The sequence below is a fragment of the Trichosurus vulpecula genome, chromosome 4, assembly GCF_011100635.1.
Source record: "Trichosurus vulpecula isolate mTriVul1 chromosome 4, mTriVul1.pri, whole genome shotgun sequence".
Taxonomy (NCBI): Eukaryota; Metazoa; Chordata; class Mammalia; order Diprotodontia; family Phalangeridae; genus Trichosurus; species Trichosurus vulpecula.
In genome coordinates, this window is record NC_050576.1 from 269,335,514 (window position 1) to 269,363,107 (window position 27,594).

At 42.1% G+C, this 27,594-nt stretch overlaps 2 protein-coding genes across 2 annotated transcripts in view; one reads left to right on the plus strand and one right to left on the minus strand.

Annotated features, from left to right (window-relative positions):
- Positions 1-397: 397 nt before the first annotated feature.
- FBXO36 (F-box protein 36) overlaps positions 398-27,594 on the minus strand; it is a 37,241-nt gene continuing 10,044 nt past the window's right edge. The window contains exons 3-4 of the mRNA XM_036755701.1: positions 22,597-22,769; positions 398-1,738 (exon numbers count right to left, since the gene is read on the minus strand). Coding sequence (XP_036611596.1) covers positions 1,547-1,738; positions 22,597-22,769 — 365 coding nt within the window. The 3' untranslated portion in view covers positions 398-1,546. The remainder of the gene's footprint in view (positions 1,739-22,596; positions 22,770-27,594) is intronic.
- Positions 13,315-13,895, plus strand: LOC118846125 (60S ribosomal protein L11-like). The gene has a single exon (XM_036754357.1). It carries the CDS (start codon positions 13,321-13,323, stop codon positions 13,855-13,857), a length of 537 nt encoding a protein of 178 aa, XP_036610252.1. The 5' UTR covers positions 13,315-13,320; the 3' UTR covers positions 13,858-13,895.

Consider the following 27,594-nt stretch of genomic DNA (forward strand, 5'->3'; position numbering starts at 1 on the left):
TTTAAAGGATGAGGCTGGAAATGCTGCCAAGCAGGTACCTGATAGAGATCCAGATTTCATGACCCTAGAGATCCAGATTTCATGACCCTGTTTATACTTGGGCAAAAAAAATGGTGATGATGGCGGAAGGAACACAGAGCACTGTGGCAAAAACTCCAAAGACTTTCACAAGCTATCACCACTTTTCTCTCTTTCAGTCCTCGATGATAATAATTCCTGAAGCCAGCAGCTATGGGATTTCCCTGACACTCAGAATTACACAAAAATATCTATAATTTTAAAGCTTAATTTATACCAGTAAGAGAGGACATTGCATATCACCAGATGTAGGATGTCTTCAGATGCACTTTCTGTAAAGAAAGTTAAATATTGCTAAAAAATAAAGCACCACAAATAATTAATAAGGAAGAAAATTGAATGTATTTAAAAACCAGACAGATTTCTTCATTTTTGTCTTTTCAGAGTGATTTTGCATACTTTCACATTTTCTAGGTATCCAGGTGCATCATTATTATGCATGACAAAACCTCACAATTGCTATTTAGAAGAGGAAACATTACAAATGAAACCTTTTGCTGTTAACATTTCAGATGGATAGTTGGTTCAGTCTGTATTTACAGTTGTGTGTTTGCATTTTGAATCATTTAAATGTTTACACAGCACATTTATGTTATTGTTTGGGTCTAAAGGCGGGTCACACTTTTCCCCATCTCCTGCCAAAAACTGGCTTTTTATCTTTCAGGGTTATTCCTCTCTCCCTCCCTTATACACCCATCCACACTCAGACAGACACTCAAAGTGACCATCAGGGTGACTTTACATCATCCAAAGTGACTTAAGGAAGTAACTACCTATCAGCCTAGAGACAACTCAGTGAGTGCTTCTTGTGTACAGACACATCAGCTCATTTACCTAACTCTGGGTCAGAGTACAGATGTGTAGAAGCAGCATTGGGGTGGGAGGGTCAAGCGGAGAGAGGAAAGCAGAGACCCCATGATGTTTATTTTGGCTTCCATTTACAGTATTCTGTCCGGGAATATTTAGCATTCCCCACAAGGACTGGCTTTAAGAGCAAGAAAAAAAATTCAGAATGGTCAATGACCCTTCCCAGGCTACCAAAAGTCATCTTATGAATTATTTTTAAAAGGCTTATCAAATGAATCGCTCATTTATGCCTACTAGAACCACATTATGCTAATGGAATGGGGAGATAAGGGAAAGATTCATCTCAGAGACTTTCTGCCATGTAGTGAAAGAGATGGGGATCTCTGATGTTTTGCTGTGTAGTCGGAGGTCATGATTCAATCCATAGTTTGACTGACTCCGTGGTATTGCTAGGTAGCATCTAACAGATTTTGATTAGGTTTCTGTTTGGAAACTCAACACCTTCTTAAAACTTCTCTGATCAGCAAAGAAAAAAAAAATCCCAATGCACTGTTCTCAAATCAGGAAAGTCCCAAAGAATGAAACAATGATGAAAACCCCGGGCAAACAGTGGGGAAGTGGGTAGGTGGGTGGGGGAAAGGGGGCAGGGCCCCAGGGATGCCTAGGTCTCCACCGGCACCTCCTTATCATCATTTTTTTGCCGCCTCTTCCTGATCTGCCGCTGAAGTTGGAGTTTGTTGGTAAAGAATAGTTGTCTCCAGCCAATGTCCCTGGCCAAGGCTTTCATGTCTCGGGTGACTGTGTCACACGTCAAGGCCACAATCTGCTCCCACAGTTTGTCGGAGGTGCAAAGCTATTGGTGGCAAACAGAGAGAATGGATTATGTCCCAGACTGACATAAAGGAGCGTCACAAACCCAGTCTTCATCCCCAGCCGTCCATTCTGATTCATTAACCCCTATTCACTGAGGTCTTGCGCCAAGAAGGTGCAGAATGAATGAATACCAGCCATGTATATAAATGTGTAAGAGACACTCTCGCCCTCAGGAAGGAGAATCCCAACAAAAGCAATGGTTGACATTTACTATATCACTTTAAGGGCTGCACCACACATCTCATTTGAGCCTCACAAAGACTTGTGAGGTAAGTGTAACGGCATTATTATCCCCATTTCAGAGATGAGGAAACAGAGGCTCGGGCAGGTTATGTGACCACAGTCACACCCTAAAGAAGCTCTTAACATAGTAAGGGAAAGGGGATCTAGACAGGAATAGCTACAAGTCAGGGTGTGATAAATGTGGACAACCAAAGATTCGTCAGGGTTTAGAGGTCACCAATCCCGCCAACACACCTCCATTTGCTATGAGCCATATGCACCCCTTCTACTGCCATCCATAGGGACAGGCTGTAAGAACACAACACGCCTGTATGCAGCAAAGTATGTGCAGTGTTCTGTGCTTTCCTCTACCGATTATCTCATACTTACCTTGGGCATGGCTGGTTTATAAGGAACTGTTTACCTTTTGACTCCCCCTCAAAGGGGCGCTTCACGAGCATAGACTATCTTTTACCTTTCTTTGTATCCCCAGCCCTTAGCACAGTATATAGTATATAGTAGGTGCTTAATAAGTGCTTTCTGACTGACCTGCTGGTAAAGAACTTCTCAAAAACATCTCACCAGAAATGGAACAAAAAAGCCATCTGAGATTATTGAATTTATTTTAGAGCCTCTATCTGACAGATAGCGCAGCATGCAGAAATGCTGAACCTAGAGGAGGAGAGCTGAGAGGCCTGTGTTTGAGTCCTGCTTCTGCCACTTAGCAGCTATGTGATCACAGACAAGTCACTTGTATGATTGCTCAGAACCTCGTTTTCCTCTTCTGTTGAATGAGGCTCATGATACCTACTTCAATGAGTTCAAAAGGACTATATACAAAAAGCATATCTGGCACGGCAAAGTGGCCAGTTTCATCATCCGTTTTCTGTGACCTTTGGTGAATTTCTAATTACCCAGAGTTCAACTTCCTTTCAGAGATCTTTTCATTTACCTTGTTGTAGTCATTATGTGTATTATTCTCTTGATCCTGCTTATTTAGCTTTGTGCCAGTTCACACAAATCTGCTTCTTACCGCATAATAAAATTCTGTAATATCCATAGTTGTCGTTTTTTGTCCCATTCTCCAATCAATGGGCACCTATTTTTTTTCCAGTTCTTTGCTGCTGCTGCTACTAGTACTACTACTACCACCATCACAGGCGCGCACACACACAGAGACGTGCGCGTGTGCATGCACACGCTGCTACAAATATCATGGTCCATGTTAGCCCTCTGTTTCTGTCTCTGATTCATCGGGGGCATTTTCCCAATAGTAGATGGCAGTAGGGTATGGACAGTGAAGGCATTTTTCTTGCATAATTCCAAACTGGTGTCCAGAATGTTCAGATGACCTCACAGTTCCACCAGCAGTATCCTCATGGCCTTGTCTTCCTACAGGTCCTCCATCTCTGACTATTCTCACTTTTTGTCCTCTGCCAATTAATCGACTTAATTTTTTAAAAGATAGGCACAAAAGATGAAAGTAAAGGCAAGCAAGTAAGGAGACAGACAAAAGAACAGCATGGTTTTATAATGTCTAATGCCCCAAACAGGCTAAGGCTGAAGATCGGTGCTACAGACAACAAAAACCACTGGATTTGGGGACGTCTTTGGGAGGGGAGAGTGGGGAGGGGAGAGGAGTTGGTCTGTTTGGGGACAAGAAGACAGTCAATGAAGAGAGTGACTGAAGCTCAGTGGATGATGATAGTGAATAATGATGGAAAGGCCAGGTTATGCTTATGTTTCCTGTTCCAAGGAAAATAATCTTGGGACCAGGGAGGAGAAGGCAAAAATGGTTTTATTTTATCAGGGAGTAGATTCCCCAGGCAAGTGAAGAAATGGACAGACAGAATCTCATCACCCTAAACGAATTCAAGTCGTACCAAGCCTAGACAAACTACGCAACACGGTGTGATTGCTGAGCCCCTCTTGGTGGCTTCGAAAGATTTTGGATGAGTGACTTCGGACTGGAGGAAGGCAAAAATTGTCCCGATTGCAAACTATGAATGAGCCTTTGATTCTGGACACTATTCTAGAACATATTTTTAAAGGAATGGTTTCTGAGCACTGAGAAAGGGAAGCAATCATTACTGAAAGGCAGCCTGGCTCTGCCAACTTCATTTCCTTTTTTGATGGAGTAACTGGTAGATTGGAAGACCAGTGGAGCTACTGCATATCTGGGTTTCAGCAAAGCGCTTGACAAAGTCTCTCATATTATACTTGTGGATAAAATGGAGACAGATGGTTTAGATGATAGCACAATTGGGTGAATTCAGATACGGCTGAATAATTAGACCTGAACAACAGTCACTAATGAATGGGTCAATATCAGCCTGGAGGGAGGTCTCTGGAGGATTGCTCTGGGGATTCGTCCTTAGCCCTGGTGCTATTCAGCATTTTTATCTAAGCCTTGGAAGAAGCTATAACCAACTCACTTTTTTATGCTTATAAAATCTGCAGATGACACAAAGCAGAAACAGATAGCTAACACTGAATCCGACTGGAAGCAAGATCTGAAAAGAGCCTGATGGGCTAGGATGACATGGCTAATAAAATAAAAATGAAATTTAATTTTAAAAATGTAGAGTTCTACACTTGAGTTCAAAAAATATACTTCAGCCTGAGGAATAGAGCATTACTTTACAATAATTCCTATGTAAAAAAATTATGGGAATCTCGGGTAACTACAGGCTCGTTGTGAGTCAACAGGGTGACAAAAGAATCAATGTGATATTTATGTAATTATTTGTAAATATCTATGATCTCATTTGATTCTACAAAAACTCTTTGAGGAAAGTGCTATCCATATTATTATATCCATTTTACAGATGAGAGGCTAAGAGAGGTTAAAGTGATGCAGCCAGAGTCACCCAGCTAGTAAATGTCTGAGGCAGGATTAGAACCCAGGTCATGATGATTACATGACCAACAACATAACAGGCAAAAAGAAATAAATAACAAGGCTAATGTTGCTGAGCCGCATTAAGAAAGGCCCAGGGCCCATGAGAGAGAGCTAATGGTTCTGTTCTCCTGTGCCCTCATCAGGCCACATCTGTAGTACTATTTTCAGCTCTGGGTACCACATTTAGGAGTTCCATAGAGAACCTAACTAGGATGGGGAAGACTACAGAATACATGCCATGAAAAACAGGTGAAGGAGGATGTACGGGCTGCAGAAGAGCTATCTTCAGTACCTTAGAGAGGACAGGGATTCCATTTGCCCTATTTTGCCCCAAAGGGAAGATCTAGGAGCAACAAGGGGAGAAAGACAGACAGACAGAGACAGAGAGAGAGGAAAGAGACAGAGAGGAAAGAGACAGAGACAGAGAGAGAGGAGAGAGACAGAGACACAGAGAGAGACAGAGAGAGAGACAGAGAGAGACAAAGAGAGAGGAGAGAGAGAGACAGAGAGACAGAGACAGAGAGACAGAGAGGAGAGAGACAGAGACAGAGAGACAGAGAGAGAGAGAGGAGAGAGAGAGAGAGAGAGAGAGAGAGAGAGAGACAGAGACAGAGACAGAGACAGAGAAAGAGAGAGGAGAGACAGAGATGAGAGAAAGACAGAGAGAAGAGAGAGACAGAGAGACAGAGAGAGAGAGCAGAGAGAGAGAGAGAGAGAGAGAGAGAGAGAGAGAGAGAGAGGAGAGAGAGAGACAGAGAGGAGCAAGAAACAGAGAGAGGAAAGAGACAGAGACAGAGAGACAGAGAGGAGAGAGACAGAGACAGAGAGACAGAGAGGAGAGAGAGAGACAGAGAGACAGAGACAGAGAGACAGAGAGGAGAGAGACAGAGACAGAGAGACAGAGACAGAGAGACAGAGAGGAGAGAGACAGAGACAGAGAGACAGAGAGAGAGAGAGGAGAGAGAGAGACAGAGAGACAGAGACAGAGAGACAGAGAGGAGAGAGACAGAGACAGAGAGACAGAGAGAGAGAGAGGAGAGAGAGAGACAGAGAGACAGAGACAGAGAAAGAGAGAGGAGAGACAGAGATGAGAGAAAGACAGAGAGAAGAGAGAGAGAGAGAGACAGAGAGACAGAGAGAGAGACAGAGAGAGAGAGAGAGAGAGAGAGAGAGAGAGAGAGATTCAGTATAAAGAAAAAAAAATTCCTAACAATCCAAAAGCAGAATATGCTGCCTCTGGCACTAAAGTATCCCCTCTTGCTGGCAATCAGCAGAGGCTATATGATAACTTCTGGGGAACATTGTTGAGAGAATGGGTTGATATGGGTTGGACAAGATGACCTGTTAGGCCCCTTCTACCTCCAAACAAGGTAGTACAGTACAATCAAAAGATTCCTGTTCCTGGAATCAGAGGAGCTGAGGTCACTTCCTGCCTTTAACTAACCTATGTGACCTTAGGCAAGTCACTCCTCACTTTGCTCATGTGTAAGACTGCAGGAGTCTTCCTCAATGGTCCTTTCTGGTCCCAGTTCTAAATCTATGATCCCAATGCCCTCTGTGATTGCATAATGTGCAAAGTATATCGTGCCAGGTGCTGGTTTGGATGTGCTGTCTCAGGGACAGCAGTGCCATGCCATATGCAGGACTTCTGCCTACTGCTTTGGGAGAGAAGAGATTGGATGAATGGCTTTCGTAGAAGGGATCTACCTCTAGTCCCAAATCCTCATTTGACAGGTAAGAAAACTGTGGGCTGGGGAGGTCAAAACATGTGCCCAAAGTCGCACAGCTTTCTTGGATCTTGAGGTGTGGGAGTTTTCATCTGAAAATCTGGATGTGGCTATAGTGATGTCATTGGTAAGTTTCATAGTAAATTCCATTCTTGGTTCCCCAGGCTGACCCTGGGGAAATTTACTTTCAGCCAGCTTGTATTCATTGGCATCCCGTTCTTTCTTCCCTCCTGAAGTATCTAGGTTTTCCTTGAGCAGTAGCTGTATCTACAAACTGATGTCCTAAGGAGACATGCCACTTCAAACCAATCCCTGAGAAGTATTGCCCGTTTAGCTTCCCCCATTCTCTTTAGCTCCCCCAGGCTTTGCTCATCTCTCAGACTGATATAAAGGAAGGATGAGGCCAAGTCAAGCCAGGCTCTTTCTTCGAAATCTCTGCTTTATTTTTTCCACAGAGAAGGATGAAATTTGGAATTATTTTAGTCTGGAAGACTATCACTTTCAAGCCCAGATAGGGTAAAGAAAGATCCAATTAAAAAAAAAAAAAAGAAAGATCCAATTTGTGTCAATGGATTAAGAAAGATGCATGTTTCTACCACTTCTTTAAATTCTACTAAATTTTGCTTTGCCATAACCCAAGGAGTAGGTAGTGTATGAATGCTCAACATGCTATAGTTTGTGATAGTCTTGAGTGTCTGCTATGTGCCAGGTACTGTGTTAAGCACTGGTAAACTGAGTCATGGGCCAAGACACCAAAGCCCAGAAGACATGACCCTGAAATTCCAAAAGCCACTCCAAGCAAGTCTATATCATGTCAAAAATGTAAAATTATTGGAAATGGGAGCAAAATGAGGACAGACTGCAGTGTTATGTCATCTTGTCAAGAAGTGATGTAGAGGAATAGATGAAACATTAATTAAGGAATGTATTCTGACTCCCTAACTCTGCCTTCAATGAATGACTTTTCTAAAAAGAAAAATGCTCATCGCTGTGCTTCTGACTCATTACTATAGTGTGACAATCGATGAGAATTTAAATAAAATCCACACTCATAATTAGTTATACTTTTTTAGGAGGTACTTTCTATTCTTCAGGCCATTATTGGGTAGCTTTACTATCTATCAAACATTTTTATTGTATAGTCACAAGGTATTGAAGAATTTTGAAGAAGGTATATGAAGAATTTTATTTAATTTTTTGAGTAGAAACTCCTTGAGGGCAGAGATTGTTTTATTTTTGTCTTTGTATTCCTAGCACTTGGCACAATACCTGGCACATTCTCAAATACTCAAATGGGTCTGTGATTCCATCAACCAGGAAGCTTTGTCCAACAATGCAGAGCACAGCAAAACATCCGTGCTTGCCCATTCTGTATGACTCTGGGCCATGACCTCCTGAATGGTCGCCCCTGGGGCTCCACCCAACGAGCAGGAGGCCTTCCTCACTTTCTCCTAACATTGTAAGGCTGCCAGAGGAACATCTTGGCTGTCCATCTGTCAGCCCTTGCCCCTGTAAGTAACTAACCCTTCTCTTCCTGTCATACAATCCCTCATTGGTTATACATTCGCCAGGCTCCTCTCTATTGTGACTTTGTTGTTTTTGTTGTTATTTAGTTGTGTCCCATTCTTTGTGACCCCATTTGGGGTTTTTTCTGGTAAAGATACTGGAGTGGTTTGCCATTTCCTGCTCCAGCTCACTTTACAGATGAGTCACTTTTAATTTCAGAGACTATTACATTCAGGATCATCTTCACAGCAATACTAGTAGAAAGTTAGCAATAAAAAGATGGGCCTTGGCTTTCATAATCTTAAAGTCATTAAAACTTTTCGATTTCTTTAAGAAAATCCACATTGCTCTCCTCTCCTTTTTCAAATCTGGGTCCCCTCACTCATTGTCCATCCATTTCTACTGCCTGTCCCAGATATACATGCCAGGGCGTACACACAAATGCATACTGTAATCTGAGCGATAAGAATTCTTCTCTCACTTAGTTCTTCTGTGGATGATCAGAACGAATTCCTCTGAATGATTACAGATCTCCTTCAAGAGGCTCTTCATTGTTCCGGAGCTTAATGTGATCAATATCATAGGGCATCTGAAGGAGCCCACGAGCCACAAGAAACCCTTCTTCACCTCGGACTCTCTGCTGAATCTTCCCCATCACTTTCAGTGAGTGCGTGTCTCCCTGTTTTATGCCTCACTTGATGTCTATGATCAGAGGGCTGTTAAACGGGATCATTTCTATTACCTTGACTTTCAAGGAATCTGGAATGATTTTGATGTGCGGATGGGAGACTCCTTATGAAAAGATGATGCAAAGCAGCCTTTTGGTCTGCCAAAACAAATATTTTTTCTCGTCATCATCAAGCAGTAAGTAGAGTGGTGTCTTAAACTGTCTTTTTCTTTCTCATTCACAACAACAACAACCATTAGTTGTAAAATATTAAAGATGTTGCCCACTGTCAAACATCACATACAAAAGCCTGATTGTTCCTTATGAATGCCCTCATTGAGGACACTCTCAATCCAAGTGTATAGATGACTCTCATAAAGATCTCGTGTGAATGGAAGAGTAGAAACATGGTGGTTGGTGGTTCCTGATGCTCTCAGTTACCCTTTGTCAGCATTAAGGTCCAAGATTTTCTCTACACCTTTGGTTATCTTCCCTTCCTACTGATCTTTCAATGCCCTCACAACTGTGTGGACAGTCTCCTCTGTCTACACTCTGTTCAATTCAGCTGTTTTTCTTTGCTTTCTTTTTCAGCTGCTTTCTTTTGCTTTTCTTTGTTCTCTTCAGTGCCATTTCTACTTTTCCTATTAGCCCATTGGAAACTGTGGTTAGCATCTAAGTATGGACTTCACTGGCTATGATGGAAAAGGCAGTTTGTTATAATAAATTTTGCAAATCTCTTTCTTTTTTTTTGGTTTTTCCATTTTATCCTTAAATATCCCTGGGATGCTTCTGCCTAGTTGGATGTTTTGCCAAGCTTGCTCTAAGTTGGTTTTACCTTCCAGTGATTTTCTCTGTTTTATAGATGAAGGTTCTGAAGTAGTAAGTGTCCCCCATCCCACTTTATAAGATTTTACAGACAAGCTACTACATATCTGGTTTTGCCTTTGGTAGCTTCCTCTCTGTCTGGCCATTGTCAGAAAAGTTTACTAAGACACTTCTGGGATCTTTTGGTCTCTTTGTTATGGACGTTAATTTATATTGGTTTGACTTCTCTATAAAATTATTATAATTAATATCAAATGTCATTTCTGTTGTTCATTTCTGATTTTGAAGGTCAATTATGTGTTCTGGATAGAGTGGTTTCAATTGTACTCTGTGGTTTTCTTGTTATTATTCTTTCTTGCTTTCTTTCTAGTTCTGATCATAGCTCTGACAAGCCAATGGTCTGACTGTACACAGAGAGCCAATTACTAGAAATTCACAATTTAAAAGGGGGAGAGACAACTAATGAAAGTTAGCATTTCCTAGTCAAGCACCGTGATTCAAGTCTCAGAATGTCCTAACGAGATAACATCTTTTCCTGACTGTTAAAATACAACATACTTGAGTTATTTAATGATACTATTTGATGTTCACCATGTCCAGTGACTACCAATTATTTTCTTAAAGGAAGATGTGAACTTTCTGGCAATCTATAACTCTCTGGCTTCACTTATTCCTTTATCCGGAACCATACTTTCCCACATATTTCTCCCTATCCTCACCTTTCCTTGCTTTTTTAATGAGATCACCAAGTATCTTAGTGTATATTGATTTAATTTAGAGGGTCTTAAATTCTTCATATCATTTTTCTTCCTTTTCATCCTTAGCAATTAATGTTGGTACAAAAACTGCGATCATGTTCAGTGGTCTTTTTGTAAGTACTCCTCCTCACTAGTATTACAATACATAATGATCAAATATCACACAAAATCATGTTTCTTGCTGCCTCTGGGGGTGTGATAGAACCCACTCCACCGACTCTTTTTTTTTTTTTTTGCCTCTCCAAAGAGAATCTTGGAGTAAGCCAGCCAGTTGCAACCTCTGTCTTCTGGTTTCACTTAGAGCAAGAATGTCAAGACGAATATGATTCAGCTTCTCTGGCAATCTTTCCACTTGTTGGTCATTGGACAAGAATCTCAAATGTAGATATGGTCAAATGGAAGTTTATAGATGGTCTGAAAGCTGCCTGATTCTTGGCACCTGTTCTCCCCTTTCCTACCATCTCACCACCATGGTTGTTGTTGCTCGTCCTTTGTTCTCAAAGAGCACCTGCTATCCCTGCAAAGGGGGAGAATGCTTACATGGGACTCATGACCATTTTGTGTTTTTCATTCTTTCATAAATGCTGAGGCCAACAAACCACCACCAAGTGTCCAAGCCACTGGCGATGAGCCTCTCCACCCTCAGAAATCAGGGTTGGGCTGTTGCTTAGGCACATTCAAAGCCTTTTCAGTGGAGGAACCTATAGTCCGTAGTCCTGTGGCACTTGCCTTGGAGAACTCTGGATCACCTCCAAACCATGATAAGGCATCAGAGTAAAACTTTGTGGGAAACTTGATAAATAGGGAGTGTTTGACAAATGCTTGTGGATTGATTTCTTTCCCCCATTTTGTCTTCTTTCTTTTCATAAGGGGAAAGGGGGGGTAATGTTAATGTCTCTCCCCTCGCAAACTTATCCATCATACCAAATGTCAAAATAATTTTCCGGATGCATAGGTCTGGCTGTGTCTTTTGTCTGCTTCAGTGTCTTCAGTAGATTCTCATTAGCACTAGAGTAAAATACCCTCTATCTCTTTAGGGGGGCATTAAAGATCCTCCAACCTCAAAGCCACAAGATCATCTTTGGTCCTCCCTTCTCCTTTGCCTTGCACACCCAATAAGTCACTCAGTTCTACAGCCTCAGTTTCAACATCTGTAAAACAGGATAATAATCACACCATCCGGGTTGTTATAAGAATCAGATGATATAATGTATGGAGAGTGTGTTGTGAACCTTAAAGTACTCTAGAAATGGGAGCTATCGATACTATTCTGTAACTGTGATCCAACCTCCAGCCTCTGCTTTCTGTTCCCATCCCTAGAACTTTAATTCAAAGCTCTCCTTACATTTCCCCTAGATTAATACAAGTCTCCTGACTGATCACACTGCTGCTCTCTCTCTCTCTCTCTCTCTCTCTCTCTCTCTCTCTCTTTCTCTCCCCACTACACCTCCAAATACGCCCCACACTATACTACCAGATTAAGCTTCCTAGTAGATATCCCTAGTAAAAAAATGTTCACTTGACATTGCCAACTGAATAAAATACAAACTCCCTTTTCTTGAATTCAAGGCCCTTTAAAGAAAGGGACCCTGCCATGTCCCATTTCTGAGCCTTTGCCTTATGTGACTCCCTATACCTGCAAGGCCCTCCCTTTATTAGCTATACTTATTGAAATCACCCTTCGGGGCCCAGCTCAAATGCCATTTCCTGACTTCTGGACAAGATGGTTACCTGAACAAGAGGCAGACCATCCAGCTTCCACATGCCCACCCCAGAAAAAGCCTGAAGTTTGCATCAAACTGAGTAATGCTCAAGAAGGCCAATGAAAAATTTCAGTCAGTGGTTTTTTCCTACCTGAAAACTGCACCAAAAGTAAGCCAAGAACCATGGACAATAGGAAAACCTCCCCTCTCCCCCATGAGCAAAGCTATTACCATCATCGGATAACAGGATCTGTGCAGAGGGACATGAGCAGAGAAGTCCCCTGAGAAAGCTCCAGGGCGATCAGAAAAATCCTCCCTGGAAGTTCTGGGCAGTGGCAACAGGCCACTCAGGCTAACCAGAATGGCCCCTCAGGGCTCAGGGCAGGGCATGGCAGGGCTAGGGACTCTGGGGTCCCTGGCACTCCATCTGGAGATCCAGGTGGGCCTAATCCCTGGAGCTAGATCAAGCAGGGTGGACCACTCCATCCAAAAATGCAGCAAGGGACACAGCTCTCACACAAAGGAGCTGATGGGCAAATTTAAAGACCAACCAGTGGAAAAAACACAGGAAGTGGGATCAATGGGTCTAGACTCAAATCCTGGTTTTGTTATTTACCATTTGTGTGACCAAGGGCAAGGCTTGCTTGTCTGAGTGTCATTTTTCTCATTTGTGAAATGACAATATTGGACTAGATGGACCTCCAAGGTCCCTTCTTATGACATTGTGAATGTGGGAATCAGTCTTCCAACTCTAAATCCTATGACCTCGGATATTATTTGTCAACAAGTCTTAGCTCTGATTCTGGGCTGTATGCTTCATAAGGGCAGGGCCTCTTATCTAATTCTTTTTTGCATCTCTGACAGAGATCAACACAATATCTTTATACACAATAGGCATTCAGCAAATATTTTGTTGAATTTATGAATAAATCTGTGTACCTTGTCTCGTCTCCCCTATGGGTGGGGGTCTTGTATTCGTTTTTTACCTCCCCCTCAGTACCTAGCATAGTGCTTTGAATGTGTTGTTGTCATTCAGCCATTTTTCAGTTGTGTCTGACTCTTCATGACCCCATTTGGGGTTTTCTTGGCAAAGATACTGGAGTGGTTTGCCATTTCCTTCTCTGGCTCATTTTACAGATGAGGAAACTAAGGCAAACAGGGTTAAATGACTTGCCAGGGTCACAAAGCTAGTAAGTGTCTAAAGCCAGATTTGAACTCACTAACAATGAGTCTTCCGTTTCGGTTCTTCACCATGGCGCAAGATCAAGGTGAAAAGGAAAACCCCATGCGGGAACTGCGCATCCGTAAGCTCTGCCTCAACATCTGTGTTGGGGAGAGTGGAGACAGACTGACCCGGGCAGCCAAAGTGTTGGAGCAGCTCATGGGCCAAACCCCAGTGTTCTTCAAAGCTCGCTATACTGTCAGGTCTTTTGGCATCAGGAGAAATGAGAAGATTGCCGTTCACTGTACAGTCCGTGGGGCCAAAGCTGAAGAGATTCTGGAGAAGGGGCTGAAGGTGCGAGAATATGAGTTAAGGAAAAATAACTTCTCAGACACCGGCAACTTCGGCTTTGGTATCCAAGAGCATATTGATCTGGGGATTAAATATGACCCAAGCATCGGCATCTATGGCTTGGACTTCTATGTGGTGCTGGGCAGGCCCGGGTTCAGCATTGCAGACAAGAAGTGTAGGACAGGCTGCATTGGGGCCAAACACAGAATTGGCAAAGAGGAAGCCATGCGCTGGTTCCAGCAGAAGTACGATGGCATCATCCTTCCTGGCAAATAAAGTCCTGTTTTCTATTAAAAGGTCAATAAAATGTTAAAAAAAAAAAAAAGAATGAGTCTTCCTGAATGTAGTGAGCATCTAATAAAATTCCGCTGAATGAATTGACAGGAAAGACAAGTTAGCATCTCCTCCATAATCAGCAACTCTCTTTGGTTCGGTTTCTACAATCAAATTATGACATGTCCTAAATACAAGTAGCAAAGGGAAAACCTCAGAAAGTTAATGAATTTATTTTTCCAAGTAGCTCTAATCAAACCTCAGACAGAAATGTTGATTCTAGTGCAGATAGACATGACCACAATATAATGAGTACAAGGCAGTCTGGGGCATCTATGTGTTGGTGGAAATAAAATTACACCAAAAAAATTCCAACAGTAAGTCATTTCCTTAATGTCAAGGTCCCCTTCAAAGAGAAAATACTCTAATGTGGCCTTTTTGTTCGGGGATCCATCAGAACATCATAGCCTGAAAACACGTAGACTGTCGTGCAGACAGGTAAAAAGATAACATGCAGTGGACATAACTGAGACGCTCCTCCCATGCCCTCCCATCCCTTCCGGCCCCCAGGTGTGATGGAGAGCTGGCCGGTACAACCTAGCCCAGTCTGTTAGGCTCATATTACACTTTTAACCCACAGCAGGGCTAGTGATGGATTTAGTGCCCTCTGGTGGCACTTTGCTTATTTAACACTTGCAACCCTAGATATTTAAAGAGTTTTCAAAATCGTGGTATTTTAGGGCTGAAAGGAATCTTGCTACTTGTGACACTAGGGGCAAGCCACTTTACCTCCATGGGCCTCAGTTTCCCCACCTGTAAAATGGAAAGCATTGGCCTAGATGACTTCTGAAGCTTCATCACCCAGTCTCCTCATTTTGCAGAATGCGAAACGGAGGCCCAGAGATGAAGTGACTCGCCCAGGATCACGTGCATAGTTCATAAAAGAGCTGACTCCTTCACCCTCAGCTATTTGCTGCAACATCGATCTATCTGCCTGGGCACAAGTGACTTAGCATACAGCCGTCCTGTGGTGATCGCCTGGTTTACAATTCCTTGACGAGCCTTATTACATTGGATTTGAACAGACACCAATCCGTTTCCATGGTTCGCCCTTTAAAAGCTGGATAACTTTAAACCCAGAAAAGGACAAGGTACTCCAGACAAGCCAGGTAACAACCCACCCCTCAAATACTCTCGATGGTCTGACACCTCCCACCACTGCTTGGTCTGTTCTGTATGTCAGCAATTCCCTCCCTCCTCATCTTTGTCTCTTGAGCCTGTCTGCATCTGGCATTTAAAAGCTTTTGCTAATTCCCCAGGATGATAACGACCTTTAATCAATTAGCACTTATTAAAGGCCTACTAGCACCAAGCACAGATACAACTGCAAGGAAAGATTTGATCCTTACTTTCAAGGAATTTACATCCCCATAGAACCCCACCTATGTCCTGATCCTATCAGAGGCAGTTGGGTGTTCTCAGTAGATAAGACAGTTGGGTCTGGAATCCAAAAGACCTGAATTCAAATCCAGCCTCTGACACTGACCAGCTGTGTGCAGGTGGACAGGTTGATTAACCTCTGGCTGCTTCAGTTACCTTAATTATTAAAGTGAGAACAATAGCATCTACCTCCCAGGGTTGTTCTCAAGATCGAATGAGATCTATCTGTAAAGTTCTCAGCACAGTCCTGGGAATGATGTAGGCATTTAATAAATGCTTATTCTCTTTCCCTTATCATGGAGCATAATAACTAGTTGCCTTGGCGCCTCTGCCCATATTAAAAAGCTCTTAACTGAACTATCCTGTCTCCCTTCACACTTAACACAGCCTTACTGTAGGTGCTTAATAAATGCTGATTGATTGTTGATGAGCAGGGATGGGAGAATTAGTTTCACTCTCTCTAAAAGAATGGTAAAGGAAAAGCTGCCTCATTTAAAGGCCCCAGAGTGAGCCCCTCTGTGTCATCTTGAGCCAAAAGGGTGAATCCAAAAGAAAATCAAATTTTCTTATCCTGGCTTTGCTCCTAACTAGCCGCAGGACCTTAGATGAACCTTTTAACTGGTCTGGGAGACTCAAGTTACCCATCTGAAAAAAGGGGCATGACACCAGGAGATCTCCAAGGTTCCTTTTGGAGCTGACCTGCCAAAAGTCTCTGAAAACAAACATCCAAAACCAAAAATATCGATAAAAATAAAAAATAAAAAATTCTGGCTATTAAAATGTGGTTTAAAAGAATTTTTTTATTTTCTAGGGACATAAATAAAACCAATCCTATTACTTTTCCTTCTAGAGTAAGAAATTTCAAAGTTTAAAAAAATTTTTTTTTTTCAAGATTCAAGACAAACTGCTTGTCGTAATGGAAAGAGAGCTCTGACTTTGGAGTTCAGATCCAAGCTGGGCTTCTTATTCTACCCTTGTGACTGTGGGTGAGTCACATCACTTCTCTGGGACTCAGTTTCCTCATCTTTAGAATAACTCAAGTGGTCTGGATGATGTCTAAGATCCTTTCAAACTCTAAATACCTATTAGGTAAGGATTTTGTTGTTCAGTAATTTTCAGGCAGGCCCAACTCTTTGTTAACCCATTTGGAATTTTCTTAGCAAAGATACTGGAGAGGTTTGCCATTTCCTTCTCCAGCTCATTTTAGAGATGAGGAAACTGAGGTAAACAGTTAAGTGACTTGCCCAGGGTCACACAGCTACTAAGTCTCTAAAGCCAGATTTGAACTCAGAAAGACAAGTCTTCCTGACTCCAGGCCTAGCATTCTATTCACTGTGCCACCTTAGACCCTTCCACAAACAGGGAAAGTGTCAAAAAACCACCTGCTGGGAGCATTTTGGACCCTTGCTGAGCCCCCCTGGGTGGGGCTTATATTATTCTTTCCTTTTCTTAGCCCTGATAGAGATGAAAAGTTCCCTGGCTTGGTAGACCAACCTATATGGGCTCATGCTAGAGGGGAGATAGAAAGAGAGGGATCTGGGTTGTTGTGGAGCTGAGTTACTACAACTGGGGACCCTGAGGGACTTTGGCAGTGTGCATTCTGGAACTGAAGAACTGAGCAAGGCAATCGATGCTCTGTGGATCAAAGAAATCAGACTGAATCCCTGGCAAGTGGCCGATTTTTTTTTAATTCAATTTTTAAATTCCAAATTCTCTCCTTCCATTGAGAAGGCAAGAAATACAAAAGCTATATGAAACCATGCAAAACAAATATCTGCATTAGCAATGTTCCCCACCCCCACCTCAAAAAAATGGAAGAAAAAAAGAGAAATAGACTTCAATCTGCACTCAGAGTCCATCAGTTCTCTGAAGGTAGACAGCACTTTTCACCATGGGTCCTTTGAAATTGTTGTGGATCGTTGTCTTGGTCAGAGTAGCTAATTTTTTCCCAGTCAATCATTTACAATATTGCTATTAATGTGTATTACATCCTCCTGGTTCTGCTCACATCACTTAGCACCAGTTCATATAAGTCTTCCCAGGTTTTTCTGAAACCACCTCCTTCATCATTTCTTACAGCACAACAGTACTCCATCACAATTATATACCAAAACTCGTTTAGTCATTCCCCAATTGATGGGCATCCCCTTAGTTTTAAATTTTTTGGCACCATAAAAAGAGCTGCTCTAAATATTGTAGCGAATATAGGTCCTTTTCCTTTTATTTCTCTGACATACAGACCTTATGGTGGTATTGCTAGGTCAAACGGTATGCATGGGTTTGTTTGGGTTTTTTTGTTTTGTTTTGTTTTTTTGGACATAGTTCCAAACTGCTCTCCAGAATGGCTGGATTAGCTCACAACTCCACCAACAGTGCACCGATGTCCCTATTTTCTCACAGCCCCTCCTCCAACATTTGTCATAGTGGCCACTCTTTTTAAGAATTGTAGAAAGCTGTTAAAGTTTTTTTTTTTCTCTCCCCCACTTCCCCTTTTCTTCATAATTGGGTACCACCTGGAACTTGCTTCTGAACTGTCTCTTCACTATGTTTAGATCATTCCTTTATACTGACTTTGCTTTTTATCCACATAAATATATAAGTAACCATGAAATGTCATGTACTTTGGTCTCATCCCTAGAGTATAAACTGTGAAACCTTTGGTTAATTGACTACACAGAATTTAACTGGCTGTGAAGTTTCCTTTTTAGTTTGGTATAGAAAGGGAATAAGTCTTTATATAGTGACTACTCTCACATTGGACACTGCACTCTTTACAAATATTACTCACATCATCTTCACAACAGCCCTACAGTATTGGTGCTATTATCACCTCCATTTTATTGATGAGGAAACTGAGGCAAGCAGAAGTTAAATGACTTGCTCAGAGTCACACAGCTAGTAAGTGTCTGTGACAGGATTTGAACTCAGGTTTTCCCAACTCCAGGCCCCAGCATTCTATCCACCGTATGTACCACTAGCTGCCTCTGTAGCTTGGGAGCTGGAGGCTGTCTTGGGGCATGACAAATTGTTATTATGGTTTTTACTAGTAACTTCCATATCTGGCTAAACCTCCAAATAAGCCTAACTTTAAACTGAATTTGAGATTTTTGTCATGAGAATAATAAGCCTACCCACTGTAACAAAGCCCCTCAGGTATGAACTGTACCTCCACGCTCCAAGGTACCAGAAGGGCAGCAGAAGTCCCACCCTTGAAGCAGCCCATCAGAGAAGGCAGGCATGGCCTAGGAGGGTTCCCCTTTTTCCAGAAAGAAAGGGTGAGAGTACAAGGAGAGTTCCAGGCAGTTGACTATGTGCTCCACAGGGACACTTAGAGGTCACACTAACCAGGAGAGCCATCCCCAAGTGGAAGCAGTGGGTACCCCTTCCTTGTGTGGCTAGATGCCCATTTATCAGGCATGTCACAGTTGTATTTATAAAGTTGGTTTTCTAACCCAAATGTAAAACTTTACACTTATCCTCATAAAATTTCATTTTGTTAGATTTGGCCCAATAGTTGAGATTGCTTTTATGTGTGGTGCGATGAGATGGCCATTGAGATCCCTTCCAACTCTGAGATTCTGTGAGCCTGTGGCTGCGGCCCCTGGGCAGCTCACTTAACCTTTTACTGCCCCAAGTAAGACTAGAAGTTATATAACAGTTGCATATTTGTTTGTTGTTGTTCATCCTTCATTCTTGAAGAGGACCAAGGACATCAGGAGGGTGATATCCTGACTTGCAAATGAATTGGATTTAAGTGAGGCAGGGCTGTGTAAAGTCATCAGCCCCACTCTCTCCTCCAGTCCTCTGAGTCCAGTGGCAAGGCACAGGTCAGGACAACTGGAGATGGCTCCAAATGCAGTGGGGAGACCTTGGCCTTTTTAAGCGAAGGTCTTTCCCAGGTCTCAGTATGTCTGAGGCTACACCCATTCAGTGATTCAGTGATTTAAGGGTAGGAAAGAAATGAGGCAAAAGATGGCCTCCTTTGCCTACTCAGAAAAAAAAAAATCAGTCTGGGAGGGGATTAACCTCATGGCTTCCAGCCAGAACAGAAACAATTGCTATTTACCAGAAACACAAACAAATGACTAAACTTGAAGGATCTTTCCCCCCATCTAAAGCTTTCGTGGTGAGGACTTGTTTATTTTTCTGGTCTAGCTTTGTCTCAGTCCCACTAAAATCTGGGCCCTAGTGCATTATAGATAGTGACACCAAATAAAACGCAAGTACCAAATGCTTTTTTTTCTCTCCTAGCAAATATTCTTTTAGGGGGGAAAAATACAAGTTAAACATTTATCTAAACAAGTAAGAATTCCAAGCAATATGGAACCAAAATTTTGATTATTTTTTAAGAAAGCTAAGCTCAAGGGTAGGAATCAGAAGACTTAGTGCTTTATTTCAGAGAATCCCTGATTTGGGGGATGCCAACTTTCTGTTTCATATATTTGTACCTAGAAATGGACATCTACATTCTTTCCCTGAAGAATAAAAGAATAGTTACTATGCTGCCCTTAAAAAGAGCACATGAAGTTCTTTCTGAGCTTGATATTTTTCAATGGACTTTGTCCCTATGCACACTGTGATAATGGCACAGCTCTGATAATAATAAGGATAATAATTCTGTGTTACGGCACTTTTCATTTTTAGAAAGAAATTGGTACATATAGTTACAGATTTGACATAACGTCCCATTCTCTTCTCCACGTGATTCCGGGAATTGGTGGCTGCGTCTCTAAGCTTGAATGTTTTTATCAGTAACTTGTCTAAAAGGTACAGAGGACAAGATCACCAAATAGGCTGGTGACCCAAAGCTGGAAGGGATGGCTAATGCATCAGATGGCAGAATCAGGCTCCAAAGATGTCACTGGGCTACCACAGCAGACTCAAGCCAGGACAATGGAGGTTAAAAGGAATAAAAAATTTAACTCTCCAACTACAGGATGGGGGAATGCACAGCTAAAAAGATCTGAGGGTGTCAGTGGACTGCAAGCTTAATATAAAGGGGAAGGGAACAAGCATTTATTAAGCACCTACTATATACCAAGCTCTGTGCTAAGCGATTTATAAATATTATCCCATTTGATTCTCCCAAGGTAAGTTCTAGAATTTATCCTCATTTTATCATTGAGGAACCTGAGACAGACAAAGATTAAGTGGCTTGCCCAGGATCACACAGCTAGTAAGTGTCTGAGACTGCATTTGAACTTAGGTTTTCCTGATTCCAGGCCTAATGCTCTATCCATTGTACCACCCAGCTAGCTGCCTCTTGTACTTGTAAAGTTAGTTTTCTACCCCAAATGTAAAACTTTACACTTATCCTCACAAAATTTCATCTTATTAGATTTGGCCCAAGAAGCTGAGATCTTCTTTTGGCTTCTGCCCCGCAACCGCTGACTATTCCTCCCAACATTTTGTCATCTGCAAATTTTATAAGTATTTCTTTTTTTTGCTATGCCTTTATCTAAGTCACTGATAAAAATGTTAAGCAGCAGCACAAGGCCAGAGAATCTGTGGGGCCCTTCACTGTAGACAGACTCCCTTCCGTGCTGACATCAAATCAATAATGGTTTATTAATCTTTATATCTGGCCATTCAATGGGTCCTGAGGCCTCCTGGGATTCTATATAGATACAAAATAAAGCAGGATATAATATAGCTATTGATACAGAGATATAAAACAGAGATTCTCTAGAGATATAAAGCTTCTGAAATCTGTGAGATGTCCTAGAACCTAGCTCAACCCTTCTCTCCATCTGACCACAAAGCTGGCATAACAGGATTCTGCTAAAATCCAGGTAACTTACATCTACTATAGTCCCCTGATCTACCAGTCTAGTAACCCTGTCAAAAAGGGAAATAGGCTTAGTCTGGTAAGCTCCATGACTGATGAAACCATCCTGGCTCTCTGTGGCTCACCAGTCATCACTTTAATGATATGTTCTAAGACTTTGCCAAGAGCTGAAGGCAAGTTTGTTGGTGTATAGTTTACAAGTTCCTTTCCTTAAAGAAAAAAAAAAATCATAACAAACTGTGCCCTTGCAGCCCTTCTCCTGGTCTGCATGACCCTTCAGATAGCACTGACGGTGGAGTTGCTAGTTTTATTCTTTTATTCCTTGGGTGGCCTGGAATGAAGGCCAATGACTCGGACCCATCAAAGGTGACCTGAGGCTCTCATGCTAGCTTCCTACTTTTCTTAGGGTATCCTCATTTTAAGGCAAAGTAGTAATTTAAAAAGATACATGAAAAATAATAAATGGATTGAACTCATAAAATGTTAAAACAACAAAAATCAAGAGGGCACTTTATTTAAATAGACACACGCCAGCTTTCAGCTCAAAAGGGCCCCAGTTCAATGTCACTTGGACAAAGAAAGGACTTCATTCTTTCTGCACATGATACATGGTGATCTCTACTTTGACTACAAGAAAGCACGTGTCTAAGCAGTCTTAGCACTATGCTTTCATTCTGGAAGAAAAATGGTGAAGTATTCCTCAAACTGGGGGCATGGAACAGTTCTGACGGGGCTGAAGACAGAAGAGTTGTCAGCTAGGTGGTGCAGTGAATAGAGTGATGGGTTTGGAAGCAGGAAGACCTGAGTTTAAATCCAGCCTCACTAGCTGTGTGACCGTGGGCAAGTCACTTAACCCTGTTTGGCTCAGTTTCCTCCTCTGGAGAAAAAAATGGCAAACTACTCCAGTATCTTTGCCAAGAAAACCCTAAATGGAGTCACAGAGAGTTGGATATGATGGAAAACGACTGAATAACACCTGATGGCAGATGGCCTTGGAAAAACATGAGTTAATTAGTATCATTTTGCCTAAATATGAAGGAACGGAAGTAGCTTCCCTGCATGTAGAGATGAATAATGAATACCAGCCTTTGGACCCTAGAGAATCAGGGTCAATCAGTGATAAGGTTGTTTGTTTGCAGAAGCATCACGGACTTATAATACCCAACTCTAACACTAAGTATTTTGTGAGAAGGACGTGATGTTTATTTGGTTTTTTCATAGGGTGAAGACTTAGGGATACCCTGACCATAAGTAAGTGGAGATCTGGCAATAGTCTTGGTCTTACATCGCAGATTAAAACAAACACACACTGTTGATCAAAGTCTAAATCCTAGATCCCTAAAGAAAACTTTTCATAAAAGTCTCTTTGTCCAAATGGGCTGATCTTCACCTCAGAGAACCCCCACCTACAAAGCCACCAACAAGTTTTTCATGTGAGTGCTGTCTTCACATCACCTTTAACATAGAGGATTCCAAATAGTTGCAAAATAAGGTATTATTATTATTATTATTACCTTTTGAAATCTGTGAGATGTTTGAGAGAGCCTGGCAATGTCTTCAAGATCCAGGTAAGAAATGATCCGCAGGAGCAGAGGGTCAGAGAGCCGCTCAAGGAAATCATATTTCCCTTTACATAGATTGATGACATACTGCAGGATTTTGGAACCAAATATTAAGGCGATTTGAACTGTAATTCAAACAACAGGCATGATCGTTAGGTGCTACCCTTTACATATAAAGACCAGCGGCTGCCACCTCGCTCCTAATTCAGGTAAGGCACCAGCTCTGGGATGCTTCTCTGGGCTTGGTGCTAGGTTACGGAAGTGGAAGTCATCTTCGCCCTTCACTCCGTTGCCCGGGTGACAGAGGCCAGCTATCGCTGAGCAGCTCGGTAGTGCTGAGAGCTAGGGAAAATCATCTCTCTCCCACAAGAGCAAAGGCTCCCTCCCAGTCGAAACTTTTCCCTGTTAGGTGGCACCATAGGGCACAGAGTGCCAGACCTGGAGTCAGGAAGACCTGAATTTGAAATCAGCCTCAGATACTTCCTAGCTGTGTGACCCTGGAAAAGTCACTTATCCTCTGCCTCAGTTTCTTCATCTGTAAAATAGAGATAATAGCATCTACTTAGTAGGGATGCTGTGAGGATCAAATGTGAGAGATCTGTAAAGCATTTAGCAAAGTGCCTGAGTGGAACGAGTGAAGACCTCTCATAAAAGGGAACAAATTAGATAAATAGAAATAAGTTCCATTTCTCTACTTAGATATTTTCCCTTCTATAAGCTAAGCTAGTGACCGTAAGGCCCCTGAGGATAAGAATAGGACACAGGAGGATGCTCACCCCCTGTGTACTGACTCCAGGGTAAGGGACGCCACCCCTCCCCGGCCTGGGAGAAGAATGGATGAAAAGCCGGAAAGCCAGGTGCAATGTAGACATGCAAGACCAGTTAGGTATGAATGATGGGAGACAAAATGTAAGGGTGCTGGGGATATCCGTCACAGATGTAAGGGTGATGGGAAAGGCTAGTCTGCCACAGATGTGAAGATGAGGTAACCAACAACTGGCTTCTGCCTGTCACAGATAACCAAACCATTGTTCATTGTCATTGTCATAAAGATAGATTTATCACTTCAGATTGATTGGAGAATGGGATAAGAATGGTGGGAAGGTTATGTCCGTCACCTGCTTGTCAAAAATAACCATACTATTTGTTCTTTGCCATTGTCACTGGGTCGATTTATCGTGTCCAGATTGTACCATCAAAGCTTACGTCTTCAAGCCAAGAGGAAGGGGGTTGGGAGGGGGAATTGTGGTTAGGGGCCCATATAAACACCCCAATTTTCTGCGTCCAGTGCGCTCTGACACTGAGAGGTGCCTGGAGTTGCCCTTTCCTGCGGGATCATAATAAATTTTCCTTTCTATTTCACCTTGAGATGCCTCTGTTTTTAATTCTTGGATTCGTAAATCCGTACCACACATGCCTGACACCCAGTAGGCACTTAATGCTTATTCCTTTCCCTAGATGAACACATTATATGATCATATATAAATAGCTTAGTGCCTTAATCAAATAAAACTCCCAAGGTTAGTCTGAGACATATTAGTGATATGTAGGGGGAGAGAGGTTTGCATTTAAATATTCAGAATCTGTGATTTGGTGAGAAGGAATTCTCCCACACTAAAGCAGATCAGAGCCAGGCAGACCTTAGCAGATGGCTTTGGGGAGTTCACTGCTCATGGCTCAGTAGCCAACCCTCTGGATCTGAGTCTTTCCAAACTCTGCTAAGTAAATCCTTAAAAGACAGATGATCTCTGAGCCCAAACCCGAAGCCTCTGGAGCTTCTTAGAGCCTGCAGGGACTTGCCCTCCTCCACTGGTCTAGCCCTTTGAGAAGTCTGGCCAAGTACTCCCCAATGCTCATGCCCTCCCTCTGTTCATTATCTCTTCCTCTGGTCTGTCTGGCTTGTTTGCACATTGCCTCCATGAGACTGGGAGCACCCTCTGAGCAAAGACTGTCTTTTGACCTTCTTTGTATTCATTCTCATGCTTAAGCAACGTGCCTGGCACATAGTAGGTTCTTAATTAATGCTTGTTGACTGACTGAGCACCCTCTATGCTGGGCTATCTCTATGCTGGAATCAGCTTTGACCAGATTGAGTAAGTGGACTATTAAGTTTTCAGTGAGCATTTGCACCCCGGAAATCAGTCAATGCAATAAATCGGGGCTTGATTTCATTGTTTTGTGGATCATTTAGACTTAAGAAAGTGATGGAAAAAATGTTAATAATTCAGATTAATTTAAAAGTGTATCCTACAAATACCCCACCCCCCAGCTGCTTGTTAAACATTTAATAGCACACTCCTGCCTCCATTCAATGATGAGGCAAGCCAGCAGGATCTTCGTGGAGGAACTGTTATTCTACAAATAGTAACCAACCATAAATCATAAACGATCCTCTTAAATTCCCGTGGTTAATATTATTTTTTATGCAGCCAGACCAAGATTTTAATTTGTTCTCTTCGCTACCTATAAACACAGCTTCGTAGCTCTAGAGGTGGAGTTATCCAGCCCAGTACCCACCTGAGTTGCTTCTGCTCCACCCCTTTCAGTCTAGCATCTCATGCTGAGGGGAAGAAGGAGGTGTCTCCTCTCTCCTCCTTCATCCTCAATGACCCTGGGGGTTGGGGGTGGGGATGGGGTGATAATACCAATAATGTTTTGGCCATTTTTCTTACCAATGGCTGTTTTATCATGGGAAGAACACTGTACTGGGACCTGGTTTCAAATCCCAGCTATGTGACCTGGAGCAAGTTATCTTACCAGCCTATGCCTCAGTTTCTTAATCTGTAAAATGGGATGATAACCGAATGACCTACCTTATAGACTTGTTTTGATAACTCCATGAAATAACTCATATAAAACACGTGTAAACTGTAATGTACTATATAAATGTCTGCCATAATAACAATGACAGTCATTATTATTAATACTAACATGAAGTAGTGTCCAGAGCCACTCACTTTCACTTCTGAGGTACTCTGAACCAGTCCTCCCGCCTCCTGTTTTCCCCCTTTCCAATCTATTATCTGCGCCACGGCAGATCTGGGGAATCCAGATTCTAGGCCCGCTATTGTGCAGCAGAGGTTAAGCTTGGCTTTATGGCAAAGGTCTCTGGGTAGCCCAGATATTGCTACCTCAGGGCACGATGGGGAAGTGCTTTTTCCTTTCTGTGGGAAAGCTTCAGCAGAACAATGGGAATGTCTGCTTCACCTGCCATAATCAATTATCAGTCAATATTTTACCTTCTCAGAATACTCCACCCCACCCCACCCGTTTGGCAGCTGACCCAAACTTTACACTGTCTTCATTGTCTATATATACCTTCATAAATCTCCCAAATTTGAACACCCCCATCAATCTTCTCACTTGACATCACCTCTAATTAATTTCGTATCTTCTATATCATAAAAATATTCCAGCTTAGCTCTAACCCACTAAGGCACTAAGATTCTGTGCCTCTCTTTGGAGTAGATCTTCTCTTTCAGTTCCAAGAAATAAAGCAATAGTTTGAGCAAATTCTGACTTAATTCTTTGTTATTTCCCTAAATGCATTGCCATGATCAGGTCACGCTTTACTCAGATAAACTGTCAGTGGCTCCCCAGAGCTTTATCTTAACTTTTTGGCAGTTCAATTTGACAGGAAAATGCTTCACAGATGCTGTGATTCATAAAATCACCCAATTTTGTGACTGGAAGGGACTACCGACATCATGTGTCCAAAGTCAGTGAATTTTTTTTCTTTGTTGTTGTTCAGTCATGTCAGTCAGTCATGTCTGATTCTTCATGACCCCATTTGAGTTGTCTTTTTTTTTCTTTTTTTGGCAACTGGGGTTATGTGACTTGCCCAGAGTCACATAGCTAGTAAGTGTCAAGTGTCTGAATCTAGATTTGAACTCAGATCCTGCTGACTCCAGGGCCGGTGTGCTATCCACTGTACCACCTAATTGCCCCCTATTTGGGGTTTTCTTGGCAAATATATTGGAGTGGTTTGCCATTTCCTTCTGCAGCTCACTGTACAGATGAGGAAACTGAGGCAAGCAGGGTTTTGTGACTGGTGCAGTCACCCAGCTAGGAATGTAAGACCCAGATTTGAATTTGGCCCTTTATCCACTGTACCAACTAGCTGCCCCATGGAATTTTTCTTTTCTTTTCAAAAAGACTACTAATTTAGGATTATCTGAGGGACAGTACAGAAGTACAACAAAAAATATATAAGAAGATATAGACACATAAATATATATCTAAATCCTCTTAAAGTTTGGGAGTTCTATGCTCTTATATTATTCACTGCTAATTTTATATTGATGATTTGAATCAAAGGAAACATAATCTGCAGGAAGAATGTATTGCACAAACTATTCTTTTACTGCAACTTGATACCACTTGGTACAGAAAGACAAGCTGACCTATGCCCGGAAAGTACCTTTACTATGTGGCTTGGGTCTAGATCCAAGAATATTTGGTTTCCGCTAAGATATTTCATGTTTCCTTTGGTATCTGAATTTTTGTAACTTATTTTCTGCATTGCTGTATCATTAGAGATTTATCGCATTTCCTCCAAAGATTTCGTTCAGAAGGCATAATACGATTTTAATTTTGTGTCCACATTTCTTTCCTGTAGAGGGTCAAGGCCAGGGTCAGAACCAAATGAGGACAACAGCAATTGCAACAATAAAAAATAATCACTGACATTCATATATCGCTTCGAGGTTTGCAGCGTGCTTAACAGGCGTTATCTCAGTCGATCTTTGCAACAATCTTGTGAGGGAAGTTCTATGACTATTCTGATTTCACAGATAAGAGAGACTCCAGGGAGGTCAAAGGATTTGCTCCTGGTGAGATGACCAGGTGGTGTCAGAGGCAAGGCTCTCCTGCCTCCAGTGTGAGCACCCTTTCCTCTAGTCTGTGTCAGTAGGAGCCATTCAAACTACATGTGCCTTAGTTTCCTTATCT

Coding starts and splice junctions, on each gene's coding strand:
- LOC118846125 (XM_036754357.1), top strand. CDS start 13,321: ATGGCGCAAGATCAAGGTGAAAAGGAAAACCCCATGCGGGAACTGCGC.